The sequence below is a fragment of the Tursiops truncatus genome, unplaced genomic scaffold, assembly GCF_011762595.2.
Source record: "Tursiops truncatus isolate mTurTru1 unplaced genomic scaffold, mTurTru1.mat.Y mat_scaffold_47_arrow_ctg1, whole genome shotgun sequence".
NCBI lineage: Eukaryota > Metazoa > Chordata > Mammalia > Artiodactyla > Delphinidae > Tursiops > Tursiops truncatus.
The window spans coordinates 3,159-17,013 of NW_022983322.1; the positions used below are offsets into that span (position 1 = coordinate 3,159).

At 45.9% G+C, this 13,855-nt stretch overlaps 1 protein-coding gene and 1 pseudogene across 1 annotated transcript; both read left to right on the forward strand.

Annotated features, from left to right (window-relative positions):
• Positions 1-573: 573 nt before the first annotated feature.
• Positions 574-2,738, forward strand: LOC117310902 (DPEP2 neighbor protein-like). The gene is made up of 3 exons (XM_033850445.1): positions 574-640; positions 1,766-1,960; positions 2,731-2,738. The coding sequence occupies exons 1-3, from the start codon at positions 574-576 to the stop codon at positions 2,736-2,738; spliced, it is 270 nt and encodes an 89-aa protein (XP_033706336.1).
• Positions 2,739-3,890: 1,152 nt separating this feature from the next.
• Positions 3,891-6,725, forward strand: LOC117310898 (dipeptidase 2-like; annotated as a pseudogene).
• Positions 6,726-13,855: the final 7,130 nt, after the last annotated feature.

Below are 13,855 nucleotides of genomic sequence, written 5' to 3' on the forward strand. Positions count from 1 at the left end.
GTGTGTCTTTGCTTTTATTCTTCCAAACTGGAATATCTTCCGTCTCTTCCCCGTGGGTCCAAATCTCACATGTCTTTCGGGCCCACTGCCATGGAGCCTTTCCTGATTCCCCAGTCCATACAAAGCTCTGCCTCTTAGGGTCAGTGCCATACAAGCAAGCTGTCTCTTACGTTAATCTTGCGTCTCAAGCAAATCTCAGAATGTGGGTCTCTCTTGCCCTCCTGGGGCCCCTGGGGCTGGGCCACCCCACCGGCATTCCCGACGTGGGCTGTCTACTAGACTAGGGCATGGGTGGGAGGGCCCAGGTGTGAGGGGCCCGGCAGAGTACCCCTGCCTCCACCCTTCTCTCCTCTACAAGACTGCCCCTCCTCCTGAAGCCTGCCCCTCAAGACACAGTTTCCTCATAGGACCTCACTGGGTAGTGATGCCCTCACAGGCCTTCTCACAGTTACCTTGGCAGGGTAACTATGCAAACTTGCTGCCCTCAGAGAAACTTCCCTACCCTGGAGGGAACTTCTTTCCTTGGAGAAAGTTCTCCAGCAGATACAAATCTCTTTGGTTGTCTGAGAGAGAATGTCTGACCATATCTTCTATATTTACTCAAACCTGTCCTCTGTTCCCTGGGAGGGCAGTGCAACAGGTACACCGAGTCCGGCCATCTGTACAAGAGGCATGGTGTACACACAACCTGCCCTGGCTGCCACATTTTCCTGTGGGGTTTGCCCACCACATACACCTAAGCACTTTCCCAGCTCTAAGTAATACCAGGGACCAGGGACACCTTCAGAGACCCACAGTGCTCACTGCTGAGGAGAAGTGAAAGGTCATCCCAGGACAAGTGTGCAGGAAGTCTCTGATTTTTATAATTGTAGCCTTCCCATGGGGGCTAGAGGATGCTTCCATTCAGACCCTTTACTTATTGGCCTCTTAGCAAAAGACAAGTGCATTTTTGTTGGCAAATGGTAAAAGGAGCAGTTTGAGGAAGAGGGCCACTCTTGAACCGCACCTGCCAACGCAGGCACATCTGTGCTGTCATGTAGGCGTCTCTATCGGTCCCCTAAGACACATCCCATCCTGAGTTGCTGAGTACTAGGGGAGAGGGTGGTGCCATATTGATGGGAAGACCAAAAGAACGAAGAGGGGTTGATGCAGTACTAATGAGACTGGAGGGCTGAGGACATGGTGTCCCAGGAGGCTGGGTTGATGTGAGCCTAGAGCTGGGACCCAGAACCCGGTTCTGAGTCTCCTGCTCACTCTGCCTCAGGATTTGGCCTTGTTCTAATCTACATAAAAGTATCAGAGGGCTAGAGTTCAGTGTGGTTGAAACAGGCAGTATAAATTGGACCCAAGAGGGGTTGCCAAGGTGGCCTGGGTTCTTAACCAATATATATTGGATTATTTTTTTCAAAACTTGAAAGACATTTCCATGAAAGCCTCAGAAGTGACAGACTGCAAGAAAGGTTTTCTCTGTTGTGGAAGGGAGAGATGGAGAGGATCATGATTGCAATTACTTTCAGGTTCTACTATTTTCCCTGGAAACGGTGAAGAGACTTCCTCATCTGCTACAGCCCTAGGCTCTAGGGATTGCTTTTGCAGCCAGTGTCCCTTCTCTAGGGACTCATACAGGTGATGAGCCAAGGCTGTGTTTTGCACGTTAAGTAGATTAAACGTCTTCAGCTAGAAACAGAGAAAAATGGCAGAGGTCCATTCTGGCAGGAGACTGTGCACAGCAGAAGTGACTGATCAGTTCTGATTTTCTTTGCAGCAGCAGTTGCTCCCGTTTCTCCTCCTACACCTGGTCTCTACCATGTCCTCTATCGAGGGTGTGGAGAAAAGCAGTTGGGCCGGCATGTGGAGACATCCTGCCTGGTTGGTGGTTACCGGGTCTACGGAGATGTACCTTTGGCCACGCCAGCAAATGTGGAGGCAGAGAAGCCAGTTGCCAGACGTGCTCCCAAGGGTAAGCACGCTCCAAAAAGGTCGGATTGCGTCCTGCGTTTCTCCAGACCCACAGTCCGGCGATTGTAGCTTGGTGCCAGGAGGCGGACTCCTCAGAATCTTGCAGGTGAGCCATCCTGAAGAGAGTGCGACGGTTTAACTGCCTAAGCCAGCGAATGCCTCTTCCTGCAGTGACCCTGCCCCCCCCTACTGCCCACTGACACAGATTAGAACCTGTGTCATTTTGTCTCTGCCTTCCCCAGCCAGGAGCCTCCTTCTACACTAAATGTCCATAAGCCAGGAGCCTCAGAAACTGAGGTTTGTTTTGAGAGTCTGCCCTGAACATCCGAGGGCTAAAGCTGGCCTGGAAGAAAACCTGCCGTTCCTCTGCTCAGTCCTCAGGGGCCCCTTTGTGAGTTGAAGAAAGAAAAGTCTACACTCTTCGAGCCAAGGAGGATGCAGGAGCAGAGACAGGGTGCAGAGAAGCCTTAGCAGTCTACCACATGTGCTCCTGCCCTGAGCCGTTGTCAGCGGCCACCACCACAAACCAGGGGGGAGCTGGGATTTTTGAAACGGAAAGCAGCAATCTGTGGCTTCCCAAAGAGCCTCCTGCCTGGGGTGTCAGGAGGCAGGATAGAGAGACCCAGGAAGACCTGCTCCCTGAAACAAGAACAGGATGGAGAATCAAGCAGCACGCACCCTGCCCCGAGGTTCACATGCTCCCTTATTGCCAGCCCTTTCTGTCCCCAGTGGGGTCCCTTTAATGCTCAATAAAATGTTTTTGTGTAACAGATTTTTAGGGTCGCCAGTGCTCAGACTTAGGTCACTACCCCTGCGCTAGGCACTCCTGCCATGCGGGAAAGGTTCCAAAGGTGGAACAGCTCCAGGGGGTGCCAGGGATCAGAGCCAAATCTTGAGAGGCTGGGGATGAAGGAGTTTGGGCACAGCCCCTAAAGCATCTTAGTGGTTGAGCTTCTGTGAGAAGGCACATCCCCAGTGTGTGTGTGTGTGTGTGTGTGTGTGTGTGTGTGCGCGCGCGCGCTGGTGGGAGGGGGTCCCTAGAGGAGGCAGCTGGGGGAGGGCCTGAGGCTGGAAATGGGGAATGGCGTGCGGCCTTTGAGCATGCACAAGCACTTAGCCCTTGAGGTTTCTGGGAAAGCTAGAGCCAAAAGGGCCACGAGATAAGGCAAGTGTAGCAGCAGAACCCAGGTGCCAGGTCTTCCTCAGAACCTATACTTCTCCACGAGGCCGGGCCTTCCACGCTGAGGTAAAGGGATCCTGGCCAGAAGGTCAGCCAGCAGCTCTGGGAGGAAGGTTGCTGCGGTGGGGGCTCTGCTGCCATGGAAACGACTTCATTTCCTTCCACTCAAATAGCCTGCTGACTGACTTCCTGCTCTGTTGAGTAAAAGGGTCGCTGACTCTCCCCAGAAGGTTGTTCAGTTCACATCCCAGAAGTCCCTCTATTCAGGCCCTGGGGAGGTGTAGTGACTCCTGAGGGCGCTCTTTCCTGAGGCTGGGTGACAGAAGTGGGGGGGGGTTCCTGATAGTTCCCAGGTGCTGGTTGAAGTGCCCAGAGAATGGTCATGCAGGTTGGGGAGTCAAGTAGGTGGAGAGAGAAGGTCGGGGGCAGAGGGCCCCTTCCTGAATCCAGAGCTCACAACGTTACCCCCCCCCATTTCCAGAAACTATCTCTTCCCCCACACCAGCCCCCATGGCCCAGTAACGGGAAACCGGGAGCCCAGAGCACTTGTGGCCACAGAGACACTCGCACGCAGCCCTCGGGGTGGGCGGGGCCGGCTGCAGGCAGATGGGGACGAGGTGTGCTCCCGGGAGACCTCAGGCTGAAGGTGGCCCCAGCTTGGACAGGAAGGTTAGAGGTGGGGAGAGCAACCTAGGGCGCCCCCTCGGAGCAGTGGGAGTGGGAAGAGGGGCGGGGGTGGAGGGAACCCGCGATGGGAGGCGAGTGGGCTCTCAGCAGAGGCCAGGTTAGCCCGCGGGAGCTGCGTCTGAGCAGGCGGCGGGAGGGCAGTGCCTCCCTGTGGCTGCCGGGCTTCGCGGATCGCGGCTCTCCGCACACGGGTCGCAGGGTCCTGTGACGCTGTATCCCCTCCTTCACCCCGCCCCCCTCGCGAGGCCGCGCCGCTGGGTGGCCTGAGTCCACGGGCAGAACCCCATCGCCCGCCCCTCTCAGACCCGCCTCTGCCCGCCTGCCTGGCCCTGCGCAGCTTGCGGCCCGGGGACCTCGAAGGTCCCCGCGCACTCAGTCAGCGGCCTCTGCTGTGTCTGCTGCTCCTGCTGGGTCTGCTGCTGCGGCTGGTAACCCGTGCAGACCACACCGGGCACCTCCAGCACCCCAAGTCCGCGGGAGCGCACGAGGGCCCTGATGCGGGACTTCCCGCTTGTGGAGGGGTGGCTGCAGTGTGTGCGGGCTGCTGGGGGCCGGTGGGGGCCTAGCCTGGCCCTGGGCAGAGGAGGAGGTCCGGAGCATGCAGAGCTAGTGGGGAGGCTCCCTCACACCACCCCTGGATGTCCTGTCCATCATCTACAGATGCCCTTCCCCCTTCTCTGTCATCCCCTCCCTGGTGGGAACCCCTCAGCCCAGGCCGCAGCTGCTCCTAGTATAGTCTGTGTGACAGTGTGAGGTGGGGACCCCCAGGCTGGCCCAGGCCTGGCAATGTGTCCTGCCTGATCCCAAGACCTAAGGAGCCCACCCGTTTGCCTTGACCTCCCTCCAGCCGCAACGAGATGCCCCTGGTCCTGAGGCAGTTTTACCACAGTGGGCTACAGGATGTTAATCTGCACAATTTCAGCCATGGCCAGACAGGTTGGACAGGCTGAACGATGGTCTCAGAGGTGCCCAGGTACCAAAGGGACACACAAGGTGCCACCATGGCTGCTGGGGAATGTGGGGCCCTTTGGGGGCCTCAGAGACCACAGGTTAGTCACATTGGAACTAAGTTACCACAGTGACCTAGAAAGTGCCATGCCATGGATGCTGGGGGCTACAGGGGTCACAGTGAGCCAGCCTGACGGGCATCCAAGTACCACAGAGAAAGCAACGCATTATATGTGACTTCTGGGCACAGTGAGTGCTGTGCCAGCTGAGCCCCAAGGAGTTCCAAAGCCCAAACTAAGCCCTGGGCTTCCCTCAGTTCTGGTCAGCCTACGTCCCATGCCAGACCCACGAACGGGATGCTGTGCGCCTCACCCTGGAGAAAATTCACCTCATCCGCCTCATGTGTGCTTCCTATTCTGAGCTGGAGCTTGTGACCTCAGTTAAAGGTAGAAGGGGGACTTCCCTGGTAATCCAGAGGTTAAGACTCCACGCTTCCACTGCAGGGGGCTCGGGTTTGATCCCTTGTGGGGGAACTTAGAGCCCTCATGCTGCGCGGCACGGCCAAAAAAACAAACAAAAAAAGGTAAACAGACTGGTGGTGGTAGGTGTTAGGGACTTCAGTAAGCTTCCCCTGCCTCTGAAAATGATCATCTGACCTACCTGCCCTCAGCTCTCAACAATAGCCGGAAGTGGGCTTGCCTCATTGGTGTGGAGGACGGCCACTCACTGGACAGTAGCCTCTCCATCTTGCGTACCTTCTATGCGCTGGGTGTGCACTACGTGACACTCACCCACACCTGCAACGTGCCCTGGTAAACACAGTGCAGATGGTGAGGGCCCAGTGAGGCAGGGATCTGCCCAAGATCACGCTGGGGCCCAAAGCAAGTTTACCCCTGGGATCCGGCCCTGAACCTGGGTGGGGAGGGGAATGGAGGTTTGCAGAAGAAGACTGAATCCCCAGAAGGGCCCTGCTACTGCCAGGCACAGCCCAGTTTGGGTCCCTCCTCTTGCACCAGGTAGTTGCAGGTGTAGACAGTTCGACAGAACCTCTTTCTAGGCTCTTGTAGCCAAGTCACAGCCACCAGTCAGACTGCCTCCTGGGCATCCTGCAGGACGCAGAGCTCAGCAAAGGGTATCCACCCCTTCTCCAGCAATGTCAGTCGGCTGACATGCTTTGGCGAGGTAAGGACCCGGGTTTCATACCCTGCCCCACATGAATGTACAGCCCCGCCTCTTCCCTACAGATAAATGCACACAAGGTAAATGCAGCCCTGATGCCCTCTCCCCATCCTGTCCCTGCAGAAGGTGGTGGCAGAAATGAACCGCCTGGGCATGATGGTGGACTTGTCCCATGTCTCGGATGCTGTGGCACGGCAAGCCCTAGAAGTGTCACAGGCACCTGTCATCTTCTCCAACTCAGCTGCCCAGGGTATGTGCAAGAACACTCGGAATGTTCCTGATGATATCCGGCAGCTTCTGGTGAGAGACTGCCCTGGCCTTCAAACCTAAAGCGAGAAATTCAAACCAGGAGCCCTTGAACCTGAGTCTCTTCTCCCTCAATTTCCTCAAACGCCAGGTTAAATATCTTCTGCCCCCAAAACCCACGGTACACAGCCCCTGAACCCTTGAGCCCTAGGTGGGGGTCTAGGTGGTAAGATACGCCTCCAAACCCGGAAACCCAGGGCCAAGACACCACCCAGACCAGGGCTGCGGCTCCCCCATTCACACGAACCCAGAGAGGAGACGACTCTGACCTCAAAGCCGGGGCTGAACACCTTCCTCACAGGGGCCAAGAGAGTGAACAGGCAGGTGACTGTGCTGGGGGCCAAGCTGACGGTCCACCGGTTCGCCCCTGCAGAAGAAGAACGGTGGCATCGTGATGCTGTCTTTGTCCGTGCGGGTGCTGCAGTGCAACCCGTTAGCTGACTCCTTTAAATGGTGCTTCTTTTAAAACTACCTTCCTTTATGTTTTATAGCAATCTTATGATTTCTGTTGACATACCACCTAGCTTCTTTCTGATCATTCTTTTTATTTTTTTTTTCAGTTGTTTCTCTCCTCACTCCTTAGCGCTAGATACTACATACAGTTGGTTTTCTTCTCATCTCTTATATACTCTCTCTGTTACTCCAGCAGCTTTGTTTACCATTAAATATATTATCTGCCAGGCACCTTCCATATGTTACCAACATCTCTCCCTCTGTCTTTGTCATTTCAGTCTTCGCTATGCTCTCTGAGCTCTCACAGGGAGATCTATTTAACACAGGAATCTCAGTGGAAAATACTAGTAAGTTATTTCTCTACTAAGTAAAGCCCTTACAGATCACATGGTCCTGATCCATCTTGCAGCCACATCATCTGGACTATGTGACCTCCGATGTCACAATAGCAGAGGACCAGACCAGAGGGACATTGGCTCCTAATGACCTCAGCTCAGAAGTGATACACTTTATTCTGCTTCTTTGCCACTGGCCACAACTAATCAAAGGAAAAGAGTCTAACTACAAAGGAGGATGAAAAATGTAGATAAGCACATAGGATATTTGATGAGCACTATCTCGAGGTGACATCACCTCCCATCAAACTTTTACTTCACAGAGAAAACACAGACTATAAAGCAAAAACACCCCTAAATAACTTTTTCTCTTTACATACAAGGATAGCTTTTCTACATAGTTCACCTATTCTCACTTCCTCAGTAACTTCCATTCATTTTCCCATCTCATTGGTATTGTTAAGGTTTTCCTCTTTAGCAATTTTATTTTGGCCCCCTCCCATTAGAAAGCTGCCCCCTTCCCATTAAAAATTACTCTTGCTTGATGCCAAGTAATTCTCTAGCTACCTTTCCTCTCCTCCTAATTTCACAGTACAGTTTATCAAAAATTTGTATTTATTCTCACTGTCTGTATTTTCTTATCTTTATGTACCTCGTGACTCACACAATTTTGCTATTTTCTTCTTACTTATCTGCACTGGAATTGCATTCACCGACATTTAATTTGTGATTAAATTGAATGAATATTGTTTGGTCATTATATCACCTTTCAGCAATATTTGATTTTGTTGATCAAGTTTGTCATCTCAGAAAAATCTTTCACCTTAACAACAGTAGCATCTTAATTTGCTACTTCTTCCTCCTGCCTCTGGACATCCTTATCTCTTTCACTGGGCACTCTCACTTTGCCCTCTCCCAAGAGATGTGTATTTCTCAGAAGCTCTCTTCTGCCCTTGATAGATGGTCTCATCTACTCTTGTGATTCCAGCCACCATATATATCACAGATCTTGACCTAAAACGTACATATCTCTCTCCTGAGTCTCTTACAAACCTAACTAATTGCAAAGTGAAAAACTCTGCCCAAATATAACATGGACACTTAAAATTAATTATGTGATATTACTGAACGATTAATTTTACCTTCAATACTTACTTCCACTATTCATCTCTCTACATCATTTATACCACCACTATTTGTACAGTTGCCCAAGTTAGATACTGAGGAAACACTGAAGACTCTGGACTCTGACAACCCTCAGAATGGGAGAAAATATTTGCAAACGAAGCAACTGACAAGGGATTAATTTCCAAAATATATAAACATAAATAAATTTGTAAAATATATAAGCGACTCATGCAGATCAATATCAAAAAAACACAACCCAGTGAAAAAATGGATGGAAGACCTAAATAGACATTTCTCCAAAGATGGCCAACAAGCACATGAAAAGATGCTCAACATCACTAATTATGAGAGAAATGCAAATCAAAACTACAAGGAGGTATCACCTCACACTGGTCAGAATGGTCATCATCAAAAAATCTACAAACAATAAATGCTGGAGAGGATGTGGAGAAAACGGAACCCTCCTACACTGTTGGTGGGAATGTAAATTGGTGCAGCCACTATGGAGTACAGTATGGAGGCTCCTTAGAAAACTAAACATAGAACTACCATGTGACTCAGCAATCCCACTTCTGGGCATATACCTGGAGAAAAGCATAATTCAAAAAGATGCTTGCACCCTAATATTCATTGCAGCACTATTTACACTAGCCAGGATATTGAAGCAACCTAAATGTCCATCAACAGAGAAATGAATAAAGAGAATGTGGTACATATATACAATGGAATATTACTCAGCCATAATAAGGAATGAAATAGTGCCATTTGCAGAGACATGGATGGACTTAGAGACTGTCATACAGAGTGAAGTAAGTCAGAAAGAGAAAAACAAATATCGTATAATATCACTTATATGTGGAATCTAGAAAAATGGTACAGATGAACTTATTCGCAAAGCAGAAATAGAGACACAGATGTAGAGAACAAACACATGGATACCAAGGGGGGGAAGGGGGGGATGAATTAGGAGATTTGGATTGACATATACACCACTATGTATAAAATAGATAACTAATGAGAAACTATGGTATAGCACAGGGAACTCTACTCAATGCTCTCTGGTGACCTAAATGGGTAGAAATATAAAAAAGAGGGAATATATGTATAGGTATAACTGGTTCACTTTGCTGTACAGCAGAAACTAACACAACATTGTAAAGCAACTATACTTTAATAAAAATTAATTTAAAAAATAATAAAACTCTGGACTCTGTATAATCATCCCTCACCTTCACAATTAATTCAGTAACCAAGTACTATCTAACCTAAATTCCTACTGTCTCTCAATATTGTATACTATTATGCAAGTCTCTTGCCACTACTTGGTTCTGAGCTACATTTTCTCTTATTTATGGAACATAAACAGTCTCTTAACTTTTAACAGAATAAATCTTTTAACAGAATTCACTGAGTACCTACAACACTGGTAAATAAGGACATTGTTCACATACAGTTTACAATGTAATAGGGGAAATGAACTCTAAAATATAACTATACCTCTCACAGGTAACTGGACAGCCAAGTTTTATAAGAACACATAGAAAGGGAATTTAATCTCTAACGGAAGTCATGAAAAGCCAGAGAGTCAATGTTTATTCTGAAACTTATATGATGAGAGTGCATTAACCAAGGATTGAATGAGTAAAGAATGATACAAATTGATGACATAACCTGGAGAAAGTTCAGCATTAAGAGAAGTCTAACCCTGAAATCTATTGAGTACTGCTGAAAATTTATGGAAGAAGGAGATGCTAAGTAAGGATAGAGAAACCAGATAAGGGTGGACTAGTAGGCAAGAGCACAGTGCTTGAAGCCTTTTCCCCAAAATTAAAGAGAAGCTATCAAAGAGCTCTAAGCCGTTGAATGAAATTTAGGTTGTGATGCAGAGAATAAACAAGACAGAAATAATACTGGAGTCAGGGAAAAAGTGAACTGGGATGTTACATCCGAGTAAGAAATGTAAAAGATATGACAATGGACATAGAGAACAATGGACGTGTGTGTGTGTGTATTTATATTTATACATATATATTTTTATATATATATAGTATAATTATGACAACTCTTAGGGATTGTTCCAATCAGAGTTTAAGGGAGGGGAGAAGAGTAAAGAATGACTCTCAGTTTCTTGTTTGGTTAATTGGGGTTAAAACAGTTTGCAATAAAAAAAAATTAGCTTAAGTCATTTAATCATTTTAAATGCATTCTGAATCCTATACAAATAAGTTTGAGAAATTTCAGAAAATTGTGTTTCCTTAAGTTTTGCATAGCTTTTGTTATGCCATGTGAATTCCCTTCTTTTTCATATGATTAAAGAAAAGTTATGAAAAAAATAAGAGAGAAATGAGAGAAAATAAGATCTTATGAAAAAGTATGAATAATATTTATCTGTTTTTGTGCTTACTGTAATTTCTTATTGTTTATCTCTCCATATACATATTCTGAGATATCTTTTCAGACCTGCTGAGTCAATCTGTGAGGATTAAGTTTAACTAATCACTCAGACGAACCTAAAATTGGTTCACCTACAGGAATAACCAACATAAGAGAGCAGTCATGGTAGTCTCAAAATTAGAGAAGACTTCCTAATTATTCCCATTATGTCAAAGAGAGAATATGAGCAGGTACTTCAAGTATCCAAACTTCCTATGATTAGATTCTGCAAAAGCATTTTAAATAGAAAAAATGCATAGAAGAAAGGTTAAGACAAAACTTCCCCAGGATAAAATGGATCCCATATTTTCACCAGATGCCTTTACTTAGGAAAAACAAATGTTAAAGAATTGTAACACTATCCAACCTGGCAAACAAAATACAGAAATTTTCACCACTAAGCCTGAGCTCAGTACAACTCTGATTTACTGTTTTTTCAAGCTTTACACAGAAGTCTCTAATTTTAAAATATTTATAAGTAACCCATTTTGTAGGAAAACACCTATCTTTCATCATAAGAATTATGACACTTTATACTTTTATTCCAGCCTAACTTTTATACTTTATTTTCTACCATTTGGCAACTTATACCTTATGCTTTAGTCAAAAAAAAACTCATTTACAATCACTTGAATATACTGTATTGGTTCTCAAGTCCAGGATGTTCCTTTGCCTGGTATGCCCCTGACCTTCTCTCCATGTGGAAAACTCCTACTGACATTCAAAACCTAATTCCAAGACCCCCTCATTGTTGGCATCCTCTTCAATATCCCCTAGCAGGATTATTGACTCCAAGTTCTGTTTTACAAAGTTACATTTTTATGATCTATTTATTTAATAGCCTATCCCTATTCGATTGTAATGAGTTGTTCATGCATCTCTCACACTCTCTTTTGAGTTCCTCTGGTCTTTATTTTTTCTTTTATCTCTTACCCATAAGCACAGTGCTTGCCCCATAGTACGTGCTCAACGTGTTGGCTGAGTGAAAAAAGACACCTTTTAGCTCTAATCATTTGTGAAATTTCATTTAAAATGACATCAGATTACCCTTTCTTTCCGAACTTAATTTCCAGTACTATAGAATGTACACTGAGAATACTGTCAGTGGCCTAGAGAAACAGTGTTCTCAGTGGACTTCATGCCTATAGTCAGCCCCCTTATAACTTTCTCTGGCATACAACTGCCAGACATGTTCTTAAAAAAAAAAACAACAGATGTACCAACCCCTCACCTATTGGAAAACGTCCAGAAGCTCTCCATTCCTTATTGTATCTTTTCTAGTTGATTTTTTAAATACCTCTGTCTTACTTAATCTATTCAGAACTGCCTTTTCTACCTTTGGCTTTCATTTTCAATTTCATTCATATCATTATCTGCACTTACCCATAGAACCTAAGCATATTTCAGTTTCTTATGCAAGTTTCCTCACTAGAGGTCAAAGGGGCAAGGGCTATTGTGATAAAATATTAAATAAATAGATGATAGGACTTTGTTCTATTGGTCTGGGAAAATTAGTACCTGAAACAAAATAATTCTGGGAACTGAAGGGATCAGACCAGTCAGCTTTGTTTACTTCAGACTCAAATCAATGTCTTGTCTTAACCTGAGCTCTGGTTACATTTAGAAAAAAGTACTGTAAAGACAGTGAATGAGCAAGGCCACTATCTGAGACGTGTCTGGGTCCTTAGTATAGTAACTGGGGGAATGGTAAGCATTGGTCAATGTTTGCTGATTGATGACTCAATAGATCTGGTTAAGCCTCACCGTCAGAATTCCAGATTTTTTAACAAGCTTCTCAGTCTTTTCATCCCAAAGAAGAAACTAAAGAAAACCAGATGACAAGAATTTCAAATTGTAAAATATCCTGGTTGTCAAATTTAAATAGGGATATCCTGTGCAATGGAGAGGCTGGCTGGTGCCAATTTCACATTTTGTTCTCTAGTGTCTGGGCGAAGCCTGCTCTGCCAGTGAGCTGACAGGTCGAGAGCACTCCAGCTTCCACAGACACCTGAGAACCTTCTGTTTTTCATGGTGTTCCTGCCTTACCTAAGGGAAGGACTATATTCACAATGAAAAGAGTTATGATTAATCACCAGTAGAGAGATTCTTCCACTTTCTGGGCACCCACGTTAAGAGTCTGGTATAGTCAACACTCCCTCTAACATAGATCATGTATAGAAATGAGAAAACTATCACCTAATATGGCCAGAGAGATTAAGGGAGTTGACCCAGCTGACCCCAGGAGACACCTCTAATTCAAAACCTAAACCATTAACATAGTGATTGTGATCAAGGAGACTTACAGCACATAAGAGATTCAAAAAGCATATTAATCCACCTCCGGCAACACTGCCAGTTTAAAAGAATGATTAACCTTCTCTCCCACTTGATTCAACCTGGCTATGTATTATACCACTCAAATGCCAGCAGACTCTATGCTTATGGCTTCCATTAGGTAGCACTTAGTATACACGAAAACTTTCTTCAAGAAGTAATTACTTTTGAAACCATAAACATTTCAGTTGGGAAAAGAGATAAAGAAAGGAGGTGCAAGTAAAGGGAACAAGGAAAAAATAAGAAAATACCCTCAAATATAAACATGTTGATTCAAAAAATAATTGAAAGGGGACTTAAATGATACTAGGTGAGCATTTATTCTGTTTCTGCTTTAAATAAGGCATTCTGTTCTATTTGTTAGGTGTTGTACTTGTTTATTATCTAATGTCTGTTAAAAACCTCTTGAAAGAGATGTATTCATTCTGGTATCCTAAGCACGTATCTGGATGAACAGCATAAGCAATGGGAAGCCATGGGGCATAATGGACCTTGCAAAGGCTCTGGAATCCATCTCTTACTTACGGCCTTTGAGACTCAGGCTCCTCCTCTATGTAATGTTCCTAAAACTTAGTGGAGATAGAACACTAGGGACACAGAAGGTCAAAGTAGGTATTTACTACTACTTTTCAAATATCTTCCTTTAGGAAAACAAATATATTTTATTTGCAATGACGCTTTCTTGTGAATTTTATTCTTCTAAAGAAGAATATTTTTAGTGAACAATTTATTCGTTTGCCTCCCTGTGCTACGTTATTGACAATACTCAAATAAGGGTGGTTTTCTCTCAAGCAGTTACCTCCATGTGATTTGTACTTCAGACCTTCCTAAAAGCATGTTTTCCTGCTCTTTCTTTCCACCCCATTCCAACTCTACTTAAAATATTGTGATCCTCTATTAAAATGCAAGGAAC

What these genes read in the sequence shown, in the direction of transcription:
- LOC117310902 (XM_033850445.1), top strand. Translation starts at nt 574, where the DNA reads ATGTCTGACCATATCTTCTATATTTACTCAAACCTGTCCTCTGTTCCC. An exon ending in CTGGGAGGGCAGTGCAACAG is followed by an intron (nt 641 to 1,765) that starts GTACACCGAGTC and finishes TTTTCTTTGCAG; the next exon opens with CAGCAGTTGCTCCCGTTTCT.